The sequence below is a fragment of the Pagrus pagrus genome (assembly GCF_965226575.1).
Source record: "Pagrus pagrus genome assembly, chromosome: 13".
NCBI lineage: Eukaryota > Metazoa > Chordata > Actinopteri > Spariformes > Sparidae > Pagrus > Pagrus pagrus.
Window position 1 is genome coordinate 25,624,832 of NC_140197.1, and position 13,117 is coordinate 25,637,948.

General features: G+C 42.1%; 1 protein-coding gene across 1 annotated transcript in view; it reads right to left on the bottom strand.

Moving 5' to 3' along the window:
• Positions 1-195: 195 nt before the first annotated feature.
• Positions 196-13,117, bottom strand: part of hs3st4 (heparan sulfate (glucosamine) 3-O-sulfotransferase 4) — an 81,686-nt gene continuing 68,764 nt past the window's right edge. Inside the window, exon 2 of the mRNA XM_084372636.1 lies at positions 196-1,100. Coding sequence (XP_084228762.1) covers positions 446-1,100 — 655 coding nt within the window. The 3' untranslated portion in view covers positions 196-445. The remainder of the gene's footprint in view (positions 1,101-13,117) is intronic.

Here is a 13,117-nt window from a genome sequence, read left to right on the forward strand (position 1 = left end):
GAATATCTTTTTGTTCTGGATGCTGGTGAGTGGGAGTGAGGGCAACAAACGGCAGGAAAGTAAAGGGAGAAGAAACAGGCAGAGTTTACCCTTAGGGCTCATGAGGTAAGGACACTTAACTCATCGCATGCATTGCCATAGTCAACATGATTTTATATCAGCTCTATGCTTTAAAAACAAAATGAATAAATCATCTCCTTTTCACAAATATAAATATATTTTATGTTTAGTATATACAATAATGATTTGCCATCATCAACAACATTAGTATTGAAGGGAGAGAAAAAGCATGTCAGTAAACTCTTGCTAATGGATACAGACACTGCAAAGACAGCCATGATTGATTGGCGTGCTCAAGCACTCTCTCTGAAGACGAAGCGGAGACAATAGTAGTTTCATTGAGAAGGCTGGTGGTGTGGCTGCGCCGTGCCATGCCGCAGTCTTACTAGTCCTGAGAGCTACGAGTTACACTGTCCTCCTCCAGCTCCCATTCAAAGTTCTGGCCGGTCATTTGGTAGAACATCATGTTAAAGGGTTTGTAGAACTTGTGCAGCCGCCGAATCACGTCCGGGTCTATTTTAGGGTGAGTTCTCCCTTTAGACTTGCCGAGGCACCTGGGAGTGCTGCTGTCCTCGGGCTTCTTCAGACACGGAAATCCTTTAGTTTTGTTGAAGTAAAAGTGTTTGTCTGTGACGATCCGTTTGAGCCCCAAGAAGTCCTGCACTTTGGCCATCTCGCCCGCGGGATCCACGATGAGCCTCTCCCCGCTGACAAAGTGCATTTGAGAAAGGGGGAAATACTGCATCCAGCTCTCCAGGTGGAGCGCATATATTCCGATACGCAACGCGCTCCACGAGGCGTCTATGAGCCCCAGCGTCCGGTTCTTAAAAGCCAGAACCTCAAAGGTGGGGATCTCAGGTTTCTTGGATAAAGTCTGTGTGTAGTCTGAGATGGCTCTGGTGACAGGATTACGCACCACAATAATAAGCTTGATGTCCCTGGCCATGGAGTGGATGCGCTTCGGGGCATGGTTAGTCACAAAGTAGCTGGGCGTCTTCTCCATGGTGATCTGCCCCTCCAGCGTCGAAGGCATCAGGTCTCTGGGAACACAAACAGGAGGGGAGAAAAAAAACAAGCGGCTTAGCTCGGTATTATCCTCAACACCTCTCGCAGTGCAAATGAAATACCCAAGGACGCGGTGCAAGCAAATTTGGTACATTTATTAAGCAGTACATTATTTGAAATTACAAGTGAAAGTAACTGTTATTATCACTGGACATTATGTTGCGAGGAGAAACATACAGCTAATTACATCCATGGAGTAATATGCGAGAGATAAAAGAAAGGAGATGAAACGGCAGGCAAGCGAGTATGCTCATTGCTTAATTGACTCCATCTGTGTTACTCCAGGAGCTGTTTTGGAACTTTAATAATGAGTTCGCTGCATATCATTAATACTGGGGTGCCTGGGGTATTGTTTTGTCATACATTTATTATGCATGCAAGGCTCACACTCTGTGCAGGCAGTTTTATTTCTGAGGCACATGCACTTCCAATGCGACGGGCGCGGGCAGCTCTTTTCTTCTCCTCTCTGTATGTTTAAGGTTAGGGGGCCGTTCATTGAAGGCAGCGGTGATTAATTATGAGATTCAAGGTGATAATTTGTAGTACAATAGAAACGTCCCCGACTTGAGAAATTTATCCCGAGAATAGCGGGAAGCCATTTGCCACTGCCATGAATATTATGTTCAACTTGGTGTGTGAGAATGAGTTGTGGGATGTGACAGTGCCGAGGCAAGTACATCATAGGAGCACAGGAGCGAGTCTTGTTTCTACGGTTGCTATTTTTGTATCAATAATAAAGCATAGCATTCGCCTCAAGCAAATCCTTATCAAATGTTTACACTGATGTTCACTCCAATCCGTGCTGTTTTCTTTGTTTGTAGGCTATGTGATTCAGTGCTAAATTGGTACATTAAATCCTCTGTGAGACACGCCGTTTATTTAACTGCTAACAAATACGAGCACAGCAGCCCCACAATATGAGGCAGAATCCGAGCATGCACGCTGTTTTTGCCTCCCCAAATTAAGCAATATTTACTTGGAAATTAATGTATAAACAGCCCGACCCAAAACCCAAACGATTCCAACCGGAGACTGGGGGAGTTAGTGCAGACGGATTCTCCATACATTCTGGGATAAAAGCCATTTCCTCCTCCCTGCAAGATTTTTTTTTTTTTTTCCATTAGGCTGCCCTGCACCCCCCAAACCTACAGTTGTAACGATATAGTCACATCAATCATTTGCATCTTGGACATATTCTAAATTAACTGTTCTCCTGCAAAGAATCCAATTTACTCTGCAAAACATAAGAGCTGTTATGCACATATCGACCAGCCTCACACACACATGCACCCATGGATACTGGGCTGAAAGTCTCACAAGTGGCCTGGTAATTGCATCTCAGTAACAGTATTGCCTTCCTGATGGGTAATTTCCCTCCGGATTATGTTTGTCTCTTGACAGTATAGAACTGTGGTTACTTCTGGGCCTGTAATGGGATATTAAACATATCTTCAGATAGCATGGTGACGAGACAGAGTATTAGTTTTCATTATTTTCCATCACTTTTCCACACTTCCTCCCTTACAGTAATGAATGGCTAAAGATTTTTGTAACCTTTCAAGGACTTCAGCGCTGCCTGCCATTTAACTCAACTCCAAAGTGCGGTAGGTGGTCTGAGGGTGCGGCATCAACCACGTACGGCGGCTCGGATATACCACAAAAAAATCACCTTGAAACATCCGGCATCCTACTGTATAGACACGAGCTCCGGTGTCTCACCGGTAATGTGCTGTGCATCTTTGGAGCATGTCCAATTGACAGGACAGATGTGCGGCGTCCAAGGTTACCTTTTTGAAGGTGTGCACATAACAGGCTATTGTCCTCATCGGGCTCATCGCTAATCATCATACATTTAATTATAAAACAATGAAAACTGCACAAGCCAAATACTTTACTGTGTTACCGCCGCTCCGTTGTGATTGGGAATCAGTCATGGATCATGTAGCCTACGTCTAAAATGTCAGCGGGACGGCGAGGCGGGACGGAAATCAAAATGCTGATAAACAAGCTAATTTCTCTGTGCATGGCAAATGACTCCTCTGGCCTTGCAATCTAGTGGAACCAGAGTAAACAAGAGCAAACTGTTAACTCTCGCTTTCTTTCTTTCTTTCTTTCTGTCTTTCTCTCTCCACATCAGCTGCATAGCTCAGTGCAGGTCATTCAGGTGGGTAGGTAAATAAAATCCATAGCGCTAAAGAGGCCCTGCCAACCATCTGCTGTTTACTTCCTCACACCGAGGACATACCACATAACATTCACTTATTTCCTCGCTTTTTTCAGCACATGTCCACAAAAGAAAAGCAGAAGCGCGCCTCGCACTCGGAGCACGGAATAACTTTGAATGATTCCTGCTACGAGAGGAAAGTTTCAGCGTGCCTGCAGGAGTGTTACCTTTGTTCCAATGAGAGTGTAAATAATACAGACGGATTAATAGCAGCTCGAGCAGAATGTGACTCTGTGATACTTCATTGAGCAGAAACTAGTTGAGGCCCATTAAACGTCCCCAGAAAAAACGTCTGAACGCAGCCTCATTACTGTTCTGTAATTCGGAAAAATGCTGACAGAATCCCCTCGCAAGCAGATCCGCTAAATGTCGCTAAAGCATTATCAAAGTCAGGCGAATAAATGATAAAGCAGAAAATCAACATTTCAAAACGAACATTTCTCCAGTTTTATTGAGGTCGTGTTCTGTAACTTAGGGAGGAAAATCCATTTCACACCCACTCCACATGAAATTCCAGCTCCGGAGCTTGTCCAGACGCCTCATCATTCAGTACGCGCAGTATACAGAATCACATCAAAAGCGTTGTGTTGTTAAGACACAAAGTAATCTTCGCAGATAATCACAACTCTTCATGCCTAAACGCCCACCGCGGAGGCGCTCTGGAACATGCCCAAGCGTTTCATTACGTTCTGTCAAATTAGTGCACGGGGAATATTTTGAGGCGTGATGAGGTGAGGGATCGCGCTAATTTACATTCCCAGTTACTAATAGTTCCAAGCTGTTTCTGGAGGAAAAGCGCTTTCTCCGGAGAAGCTAAGTTGTTCCTAATAAAGTCTGGCAGAGGAATAAAAGCTCCCACACACTCTCATTTGGATTGATCACGGCCCCGCTGCGGAGTATCAATCCACCGAGCTTCCTCCATGTCATGTCAAATACAATCAATTATTCTAAAGGAGTCCACTCATAATAAGCTCCCGAGTCCTCGGGAAGCACATTCTGGAGACGGCGGCGACGATGTGGGCGGACTACTGTAATCCTCAAAATAATACCTAAAAAAAGAATATGATTATACCGGGGTAGAAATATAGAATGAAAAGAAAGTAATTTAAATGTCAATTTTGGGGGGTTTTCTGTCATAATAGGCCACCAGACTAATCCTGTGAGGAAGGTGTAGGAAGGAGCATATTTTATTTTGAGCCAAGTCACCAGAATAAAATGTCAGTTTATCTATCGGCAAACCAAGAATATGTTCAAATATGTATGTGTCACACGTAGCATACTGACATTTCTACAATATGGGCTATGTTCACATCACATGTGTGTACATGGGCCGCCGCGTTTCATGTTAAGAGCTGGAGCGGCCGGTGGTAGCATTTAAGCTAGCCGAGACAGCTGCCAAGCCAGAGACCGCTGTTCGAGACTGCGTTTCAACATTCAGTATTTCAGAATTATAGTAAACGTTATGTGTTTAACGAATTATTAAAGTTAAGGAGAACTTCTACATAAACATAATGTGTTTTACAAGTGTCTATTACTAAGTTATTAATAATATAATTTGATGTCGACTCATATTATTCTGTCTCCTGTGATAAATCCAATACTTTCTATCAGAAAGTTCTCTTAAGGAATGAAAATGGAACCATCCAAGGGCTTCCTGTATACCAAAAACACAAATAAATGTAAAGTCGCAACATAAAGACGTCAAGTGTCAACACATTCACGGTCTGCAGATCGGTACATTGCCAATATTTATTCTGGAGATGGGGTTGTTGATTTATTTTAAGTGTGAGGCATTTTCTGGCCTCAACTGTCAGTGCAGACAGACAATAGAAAAAGTGAAACAAAAGGTAATTGTACGGCGGCGCAACTCTGAGTCCGATCGCAAATATCAATCGAGGGTGTGAGCGGCTATTCATCAACAACAGTCAGTCAGGACATTTGAAGTGAGAGATACTGCGGTCAGTTTGCAATGAATAATCCCATTATTACACCCCGAGTGACATGTTTGTGATTACAGCAGCACAAAGAACAAACGCACTGGTTTACTGAGAATAGGAGAGAAAGAGAGCGAGGAAAAAAAAACAAAAAACCTTTGGTCAAATGAGTCATTCCTCACTCTGCCCTCAACAAGTGGATGCGTACATGTTTGGCACACATAGAAAACAAGCCCACAGGCCACAGCAAAGGGTCTTAGCGGGTCTGTTATGGAGTGGGAGGTATTGTTTTGTCACGGTTAAGGTGCAACTTTCAGGAGGAAAACAAATAGAGAGGATGCTGCCATTCTCCGTGATCAGATCAGGCTCAGTAATGGTGGAGGGTTTCTTTTGTTTTTGTTTTTCTCAACCTGGAGTCTGACCTCCACAACCGAGCACACCGAGCGCTTTGCTTTGATGCTATACCGGATCTAATTATGTAACATACACAGACTCATTCTCCATTAAATTGTGGTTTTTTTGGACTTTTTCTGATGTGTAACTAATGTGTAATGTGTAACTTTAAAGGCGACGCTGCAGCAGCACTTCTGTCCTCACGATCTCATGTTTATACGTCGCACCTGTAACGAAGCTCTAGCGGAAATCCATCCATAAAGGCCACCTCACCCTGACACTTCTCACTCAGACTTCTCCAATTAGTTTACTTCACATTCATCACACATTTATTCCCAAACCAGTCAGTCCATTTCTTTGCTTTCCGTGCTTCCTGCTGAATTATTTATCCACTATTTCCTCCAAAGTCCTCTAAACTAAATGGCAAAATACTTTCTGCTGCCAGTTTATTAGACACACATACTGTACAGCTGAAACTGGTGCAGCCCGGTTGTTCAGTTTTTGTTGAAACCGGTCCAGATGGATCAGTGTTCAGGTACTGAGGAGAGTTCTGTTGCATCATGCTGAGGTGTTTCTGATATTTTGTCCACAACAGCAATCACAGTTTTTCCATATGTATATAATCATACTGATGTCCGTTTTACTGTGGTTCTGTGTGTGGTTTGTCCAAGTGGTGTTGCCATACCTAACTGTCTGAAATGGCCAACCCAGTGATGCATGCTGGGCGGCTCAGATCGGGTAGTAACAAGGTTTATCGACAGTGGGCACGTGTTGTTGTTTCCGGGTCGAGACTTCTATTTAGCCCTGTGGACCAGCAACCTTTAGCAAAACTATGCTGTACAGATCTTGTTTGTCTGTTGAGGACGCTTTTAACTTACATGTCCTTTCCATCACATGTGCTCATCACTGCTGTCCCTCTGTGTACCTACAGGTGTCTTGTACCTTTGTCGATCACTGACTTCACATCTCAGAGTCGTCCCACCTACTCACACTAACCTACAGATCTGTCATCAGTAAAATACAACATGTCTGAGCCTGATGAAGGGTTTTATTCCACCCTGTCATAAATAATGTCAGAAATCAACATTATTATTTTTGGTCTCTGCTGAGTACATTTAGTTTCGGTGACAGGTAAATCACGTCTGTTGAATGCAAAAGGTACAACACAGTGAGACTAATTAAAACATAACACAGCCTCCTCACTTTAAATCAGCCCATTATTGCGTGTACTTCTGCAGGACTGTGGGCTTCAACGGAATAGTTGAGGACAGAAGTGACAGCTGGTCCTGATCAAAACCTTATTCCCCGCTCTCTTCCCGCGATCCCCTGAAGACCATCCCACTTCCAACAGTGGGCGAGCCAGGTACTTCTCTCCCCACATCGCCAGACTGCGGCGCTGAGATCTGAAGCTGTGTTCAGATGCCCTTTGGACATAAAACATCATGAAATAAAGCGTGGCGATGAGGGAAACTATGAGGATGTTTGGAATCCTGCATCATTAGTCCACAACAGTGCATATAAGCCGGGAAATTAGTCTATTTTTAACCGGTTTAAAGTCCGGGGAGAATATGGAGGCAATCTTATCTCAAATCAGAGACTCAAAGGAGGATATTGCTTTTTTCAACTTCAGTGTCTCGTTTTAACTTTACTGGCTATAAAAAGGCACTGATTTCTCTTCACAAACCTGGAAATAAATATATAGTACAGACCTTAAAACCCAAAATAAAAGTCTTACATAATGGCTCATCTGCGATTCAATATAAAACAACAGCGGTCTGCCACTCCTCTGAAAGATGATTTTATTCTCTTATTGTTCTTTTCTTGTTTGTTTATTTGCCTTTGGATGAGCTGATGAGAGCACTTCAGGCCACACTCATTCAATTTGATCACAATTGCCCTCAATATTCTGTCATTGATGTTGCCACAACAAACACAAGCAGCAGTCGTGATGTGCCGGTCCCCGCCACGAAGCTGCAGCGAACACATCATCGAAAGAATGAGCCCTCAACGATGTTAGTGTCAGCTGTTGACTCAGAGCAGAAACAGAAAGTACATACATGACATGGCAGTCCACAGGCAAACCCCTGTGAAGCTAAATATCATGTCTGCTGTGAGCTAAAGGTTCAACTTTAGTCTACAGTATATTGAACAAAATATGATTATGCATGGTTAGGGTTAGGGGTCAATCAGCAATTATTACATGATCAAATGTTATTTTCAAAATAAGAGCATTCCTTGCATCTGGCAAAAATGGAAAATCACAATTGTGAATATTTTCACATGTGAAGAGAAAATGATGCCACATTTGAACACGTAATTGGCATTTTTGAATTAAATTGTCCGCATGTGAAATTATGATTTTCACATGTGTGCTACATTCATTCATACGTGATTTTCTTCTTTTCACATGTGGATTCGAGTTTCAACATGTGGACACAAAACACGGCACAATGAATCATGTGAACTTTGCTTCGTCACATGTTAATTCCACATTTTCACATGTAATTTGGCTACTTTCACATGTGAGTGAAAATTCGTCATGCGAAATTGACATTTTCACATGCGTATCCGTATGGTATCGGCTTCTTTTACGCATGAGGGTTAAAATTTCCACATTTGTAAAAAAATGACACTTGAACTTTGCTCCGCCACATGTGAATTTCACATTTTCACATTTGATTGCCAATTGTCACATGTGAATGAAATTGCCACATGTAAAATCATATTTCCACATGTGAATGACGCGTGTCCACATGTGACTGGATGCCTTTGTGTATAGAGTTCCCACATGGAGCTAAAACACTCTCAGGATGTGCATTAGCTCAAAGTGAAGCACAAAAACTGCTAGCTGTAATTGGAAGTCACACCTGAATACGTCAGAGTCAAAGGCTAAAATTTACATCCTGGTAATGTTGCAGATCTGGCTCAGTTAAGCAGAACCAATTAACATGACAGTCTGAACATGATAGATTTCCTTGCCTGAGAAAAATGGCCGACACTTCGGGATCTCACTGAAGTTGGTCACAGACAAAACTCGGCACCGTCCGACCACAACACATGGAGCAACTCCGTCAGCGGTCATTCACGCTCATTCGTGACATGACATATTCACGATAAAGCTTTCAAGAGGTCATATGAAGCAGCTGAAGTCAGACAGTATTTTTTAAAATGATCAGATGTAATCTCCAAAATGAGAGCATTTTTCTGGCATCTGGCATTTTTTTCATTTGCAAGGACACACTGTGCACCAAGCCTGCAGTGATACAGCATCTGACAAGATGACAAGATTGAAGGGCATCAATTACTGTGTGGATAAACAAGAGGCTACAGAAGATATAAACTGTTTTCCATCAGAGCAAAGCCATATGGCTGAAACCATCATCAGAAACAAATGGAATAAAACCGGTCATTAAAGACACCAAATTAAGCAGCATCTGTGTCTGATTTCATTCTCTGCAACAGAGTGCAACAATTGTTTACTTTGCATATGAGCTGTAACAGTACCTGCCTCTTCCTCTGCGTTGCCTCGGGGTATGTTGATTTTCTTGGACAGAAATCTTACAGGAAAAAGAAGCTGACTGTCTTTTTCTTATATCCACGAGGTTATTTTCTGGCAGCACTATCAGTTAAACACCTGAACATGAACCTTTCCAGAAAATTACCTATCACAGTCACTTTTTCCTCCATTTTTTCCAATTCATTATGAAGCTGTAGGTCAGTGTGACACCACAGAGGAGGAGGCTGCACAAACTCTTTCCACTCTCCGTGCGAGACATTAGTGCATATATCCAGTAATACGGACAGAAACTTGATTCAGAGAATTTCTCCCTTTGTAGAAATTTAAGGTAACTCACAAAATGTCAGGATGAATATCAGGGCAAAATTACGGCCGGTAAATGTGCTATGTGCTTTTGCCATTTGTCATATCGCGAAAAAATTGGTAATGTGTGTCATAAAACTATTGGGAAATGTCAGCGTCAGCCTCTGTCTGCACAGAGAACAGGAATGCTACTGCTGGGTCGACATATGTTATCAACCTTTAGCCCTTCATATCAGGGTATTTGTTCCTTGAATAGGTTTGTTAGCATACTAACAATATTTAAAGCTGTGTTAAGAGAAATACGTACAAATTAACAATGTAAAATGTAGCCGCAAGCTCCTGCAAACACACCATCCCTGTGAATTTCCACTATATGTGACAGGAATATAAAACTATACCAAAAAGCTGTAAAATGGTCCACAGCCAGTTGTGGATAACACAAGATGCTTTGGGGGAGTTTATTACCAAAACGATAACAGGGAGTTCAAGTCTAGTTCATCCTCAGTTTGCTGTCGACTCAAGTTTGTCTCAATGCTGCCATCAGAAGCCAAACAGTGTTGTACAGTGCGTGGAAAAGCATGAACCTCCATCGTCTGTTGGCAAAACAAGGCTCCACACAGAGCAAACCACTTTCCTCAAACTGCACACTGAACTTGAAAAATCAGCGCAAATCATTTGGTAATAAGCTGTTTTTATTCTAATGCAAGACGACTGTCGCGAAAGCAACACATGGTGACTTTGCAAAAGGCCAGCCTTTTAGTCTGAGAGTCAAAGCCAAGATTTTCCAAAGAGATTTATCATGTTTAACAAAACCAATGAATCAAATTTGATTGTTAAAAAATAGAAAATGAAGAGTTTTTGCTGCGTTTTGCTCTCTATCACAGGCAATTTCCAAGCTCAGCGGGAATTTCACAGGGATAAATGGTGTGTGTCTCGTTCTTTTGTAATGAATGAAAATCAGAAAAGAAAATGAAGATGACAAAGAATAAGTTCGGATTCCCACTAATATGGAATACATTATTATTCAGGAGTGTCTGTCTGAATGCAGTTTTCGTTTTAAAATACCTCAGTGGACTATGGACTGTAACACTCTTTGTTCCTGGGGCAGTGACAGTGGCACTCCCAAAGGGGGGGCCAGCGGGACCAAAACAATTGTTGGCCACCCCACTCACAAGTGTATTTATAACCTGTTAATCAATAGTGAAAATAAGATGAAAATAAGAAATGTATAGCCAGCCAGTCGCTTTGGATTGGTGGCCACCCCAAGATTTTCAGTGGCCCCCTCTGGCCCCCCTATGACAAAATTCTGGGGGCGCCCCTGGGCAGTAACAAAAAGGTCACGTCCGTTTGGATCAGATGCTGCAGACTATGTGAAGAACTTGTCTGGCAAAGAAACACAAATAAAATAAAACTTGGCAGATTATTTAATGACGTGTGTGTTACCACGTTGTTATGCATCCATTAGGATAATTAACACTACAGGCTCATATCTGCCGCGTCTCTTCCTGCTCTTTTCCGATGCCAAGATGTTCCATTCTTTCTATTATAATTATTTTTAAATTGAATTTCTAAATTGAATCATTGGGCTGATTTAATGAAGAACAGTAGTGGAGTAATAACTGAATGAAAATGTAATTGAATTGAAATCCCTCTGAATGTCCGCTGCAGTATCGCCTCCATCACCAGGAGCGCTGCAAAACGCCTCGTGACTCCTGTTTGACCCCTCGCTGTAATGGCCGCGTGTGCAGCAGCACACTGACAGAGGAATATCGGTGGGAACGCGTATTGATCCCGCTATTTAATAAAAGCTAAATGTTTGCTCAGCAATTTACAGTTGCAACTGGTCAGCAACTAAATGTGACAAGCGGAGATGACTTCCTTCTTGTCTCTGTTCCAGTAGAAACCTGCTGGTGTGTGTGATTTCAGACGATCCGCCATCATATTTATGATCCCGTACTTCATGTTGAACACGGTGTGATGTCAGTGTACAGCATGTTGAAACTGTCAGTAAATTTTCAGACTGTTATTCCTGCTAATATCCTCACTGAGCACTGCAGGTATGTGCTAATCCGTTTAAATATTATTGAAGCTCCAGGTAATTTAAATATAGCTCTAGACTACCAGGGATATGCATGCTTGGGAAATGTGTTTGGTCTTTGCATTTGGAAAACCTCCAAGACAGACAAAAGAGGGGAGGGAGGGTGGGGATACATCTATTACATTTTGCATGAGGGATTTATTCTTTACCAAAAGATCTCTGACGGCTGTTTAATACACACTACATGCACAATGGTGTGCGGCGTGCTGCAAAGGCACCTTAAATACCAATCAAACTCCGTGGCACAAGTTAAATTCTTTTCAGCTGCTGTGGCAGGTCATCTGGGCAGGTTGGCCCAGCCCGGTGCTCACTGTAAAATATTAATGTGGTCTGTAGCCAAAGAGGAGAGAAAAGGATGGAAATGGCTCCTCGGTAGAGATGAGGAAAAGCTGAAACGTGGTGAATCTGACATCGGCAGGAACATAGATATAGATCTACGTCTAATTATAGAAATCCCCAGGAGCTTCTTGAATTCAGCATCAGTGAATGTTTCTAAACACCGCGACGGATCATCTGATCATTTGGTTTATTTTATTTTTGTCGTGTTTTGTTAAATTAGTTTGACATGAAACTCATCTGAGACAACATTAAATATTCAAGCGTTTAAGCCTCAGACAGTGATGAACCTCCTTCCCGAGGTTTGAAAATAACAAGTCGAAGCTAAAATAGTTACTGAGCCGTACTGATCAGATTGATATTCAGTTTGATACCAAAGTCATTCTGAAAATGAAGTATGTCGCCCTCAGAAAAAAGAAATTGGGACCTTCATCAGACACGCTATAAAATGTATTCCTTATATGGTCTAATGGTGATCACACTTAATGTATAATGGCACCATAACTGAGGAAAACCTCCATAAATCAGACACCACAGGCAGATAGCGTGGCCCCCACCTTTTACAAAACAACTGTAACAAAAGTCTTTGTTTCAAAAACTGCAAAGAAATGAGAAAGATACAGATGATCCTGATTAGCTCCTGCAGGATAACCCAGCGTTCCGAGTCCCAAAAAAGTACATTGTGCATCCGGCAGCACGATATTTATCTCATTGCTTCCTCGATGTTGTGCATTCATAAAGCTGTGGGCTGCCCCGCAGCTATCCGCTGGAGAAGTGTTGCTGCCTGCGTGAGCCGCTCATAAACTTTCTCTTTAATGTTTGCAGCTTGTAAATATAATGTGTTTGTTAAAGCACTTTTTAGTAATAAATGAACTCGGAAACAAAAAGTTGGTTGATTCATTTGCTAATGTGAAGAGGAGGCATTGATGAAAATACCTTATAGCAGACATTTTCATTTTGTGGTAACTTCTGCTTTAATAGCGATAGGCAAAGATAAATATAAGCAACACTTCTGCATTAACATGTCTGAAAAAAGACTAGAATGTAATTATATTTTGTTGAGTTGTGTACTTACATTATCCTAAATGTTTCCAATAATGTTCAAACCCAGAGGAATCTGTAACTTTGTACAAGGCAACTGTGTTTCATTTGCTCGTCTGTCACTATGACGTCTAGGGGAGAGTCAG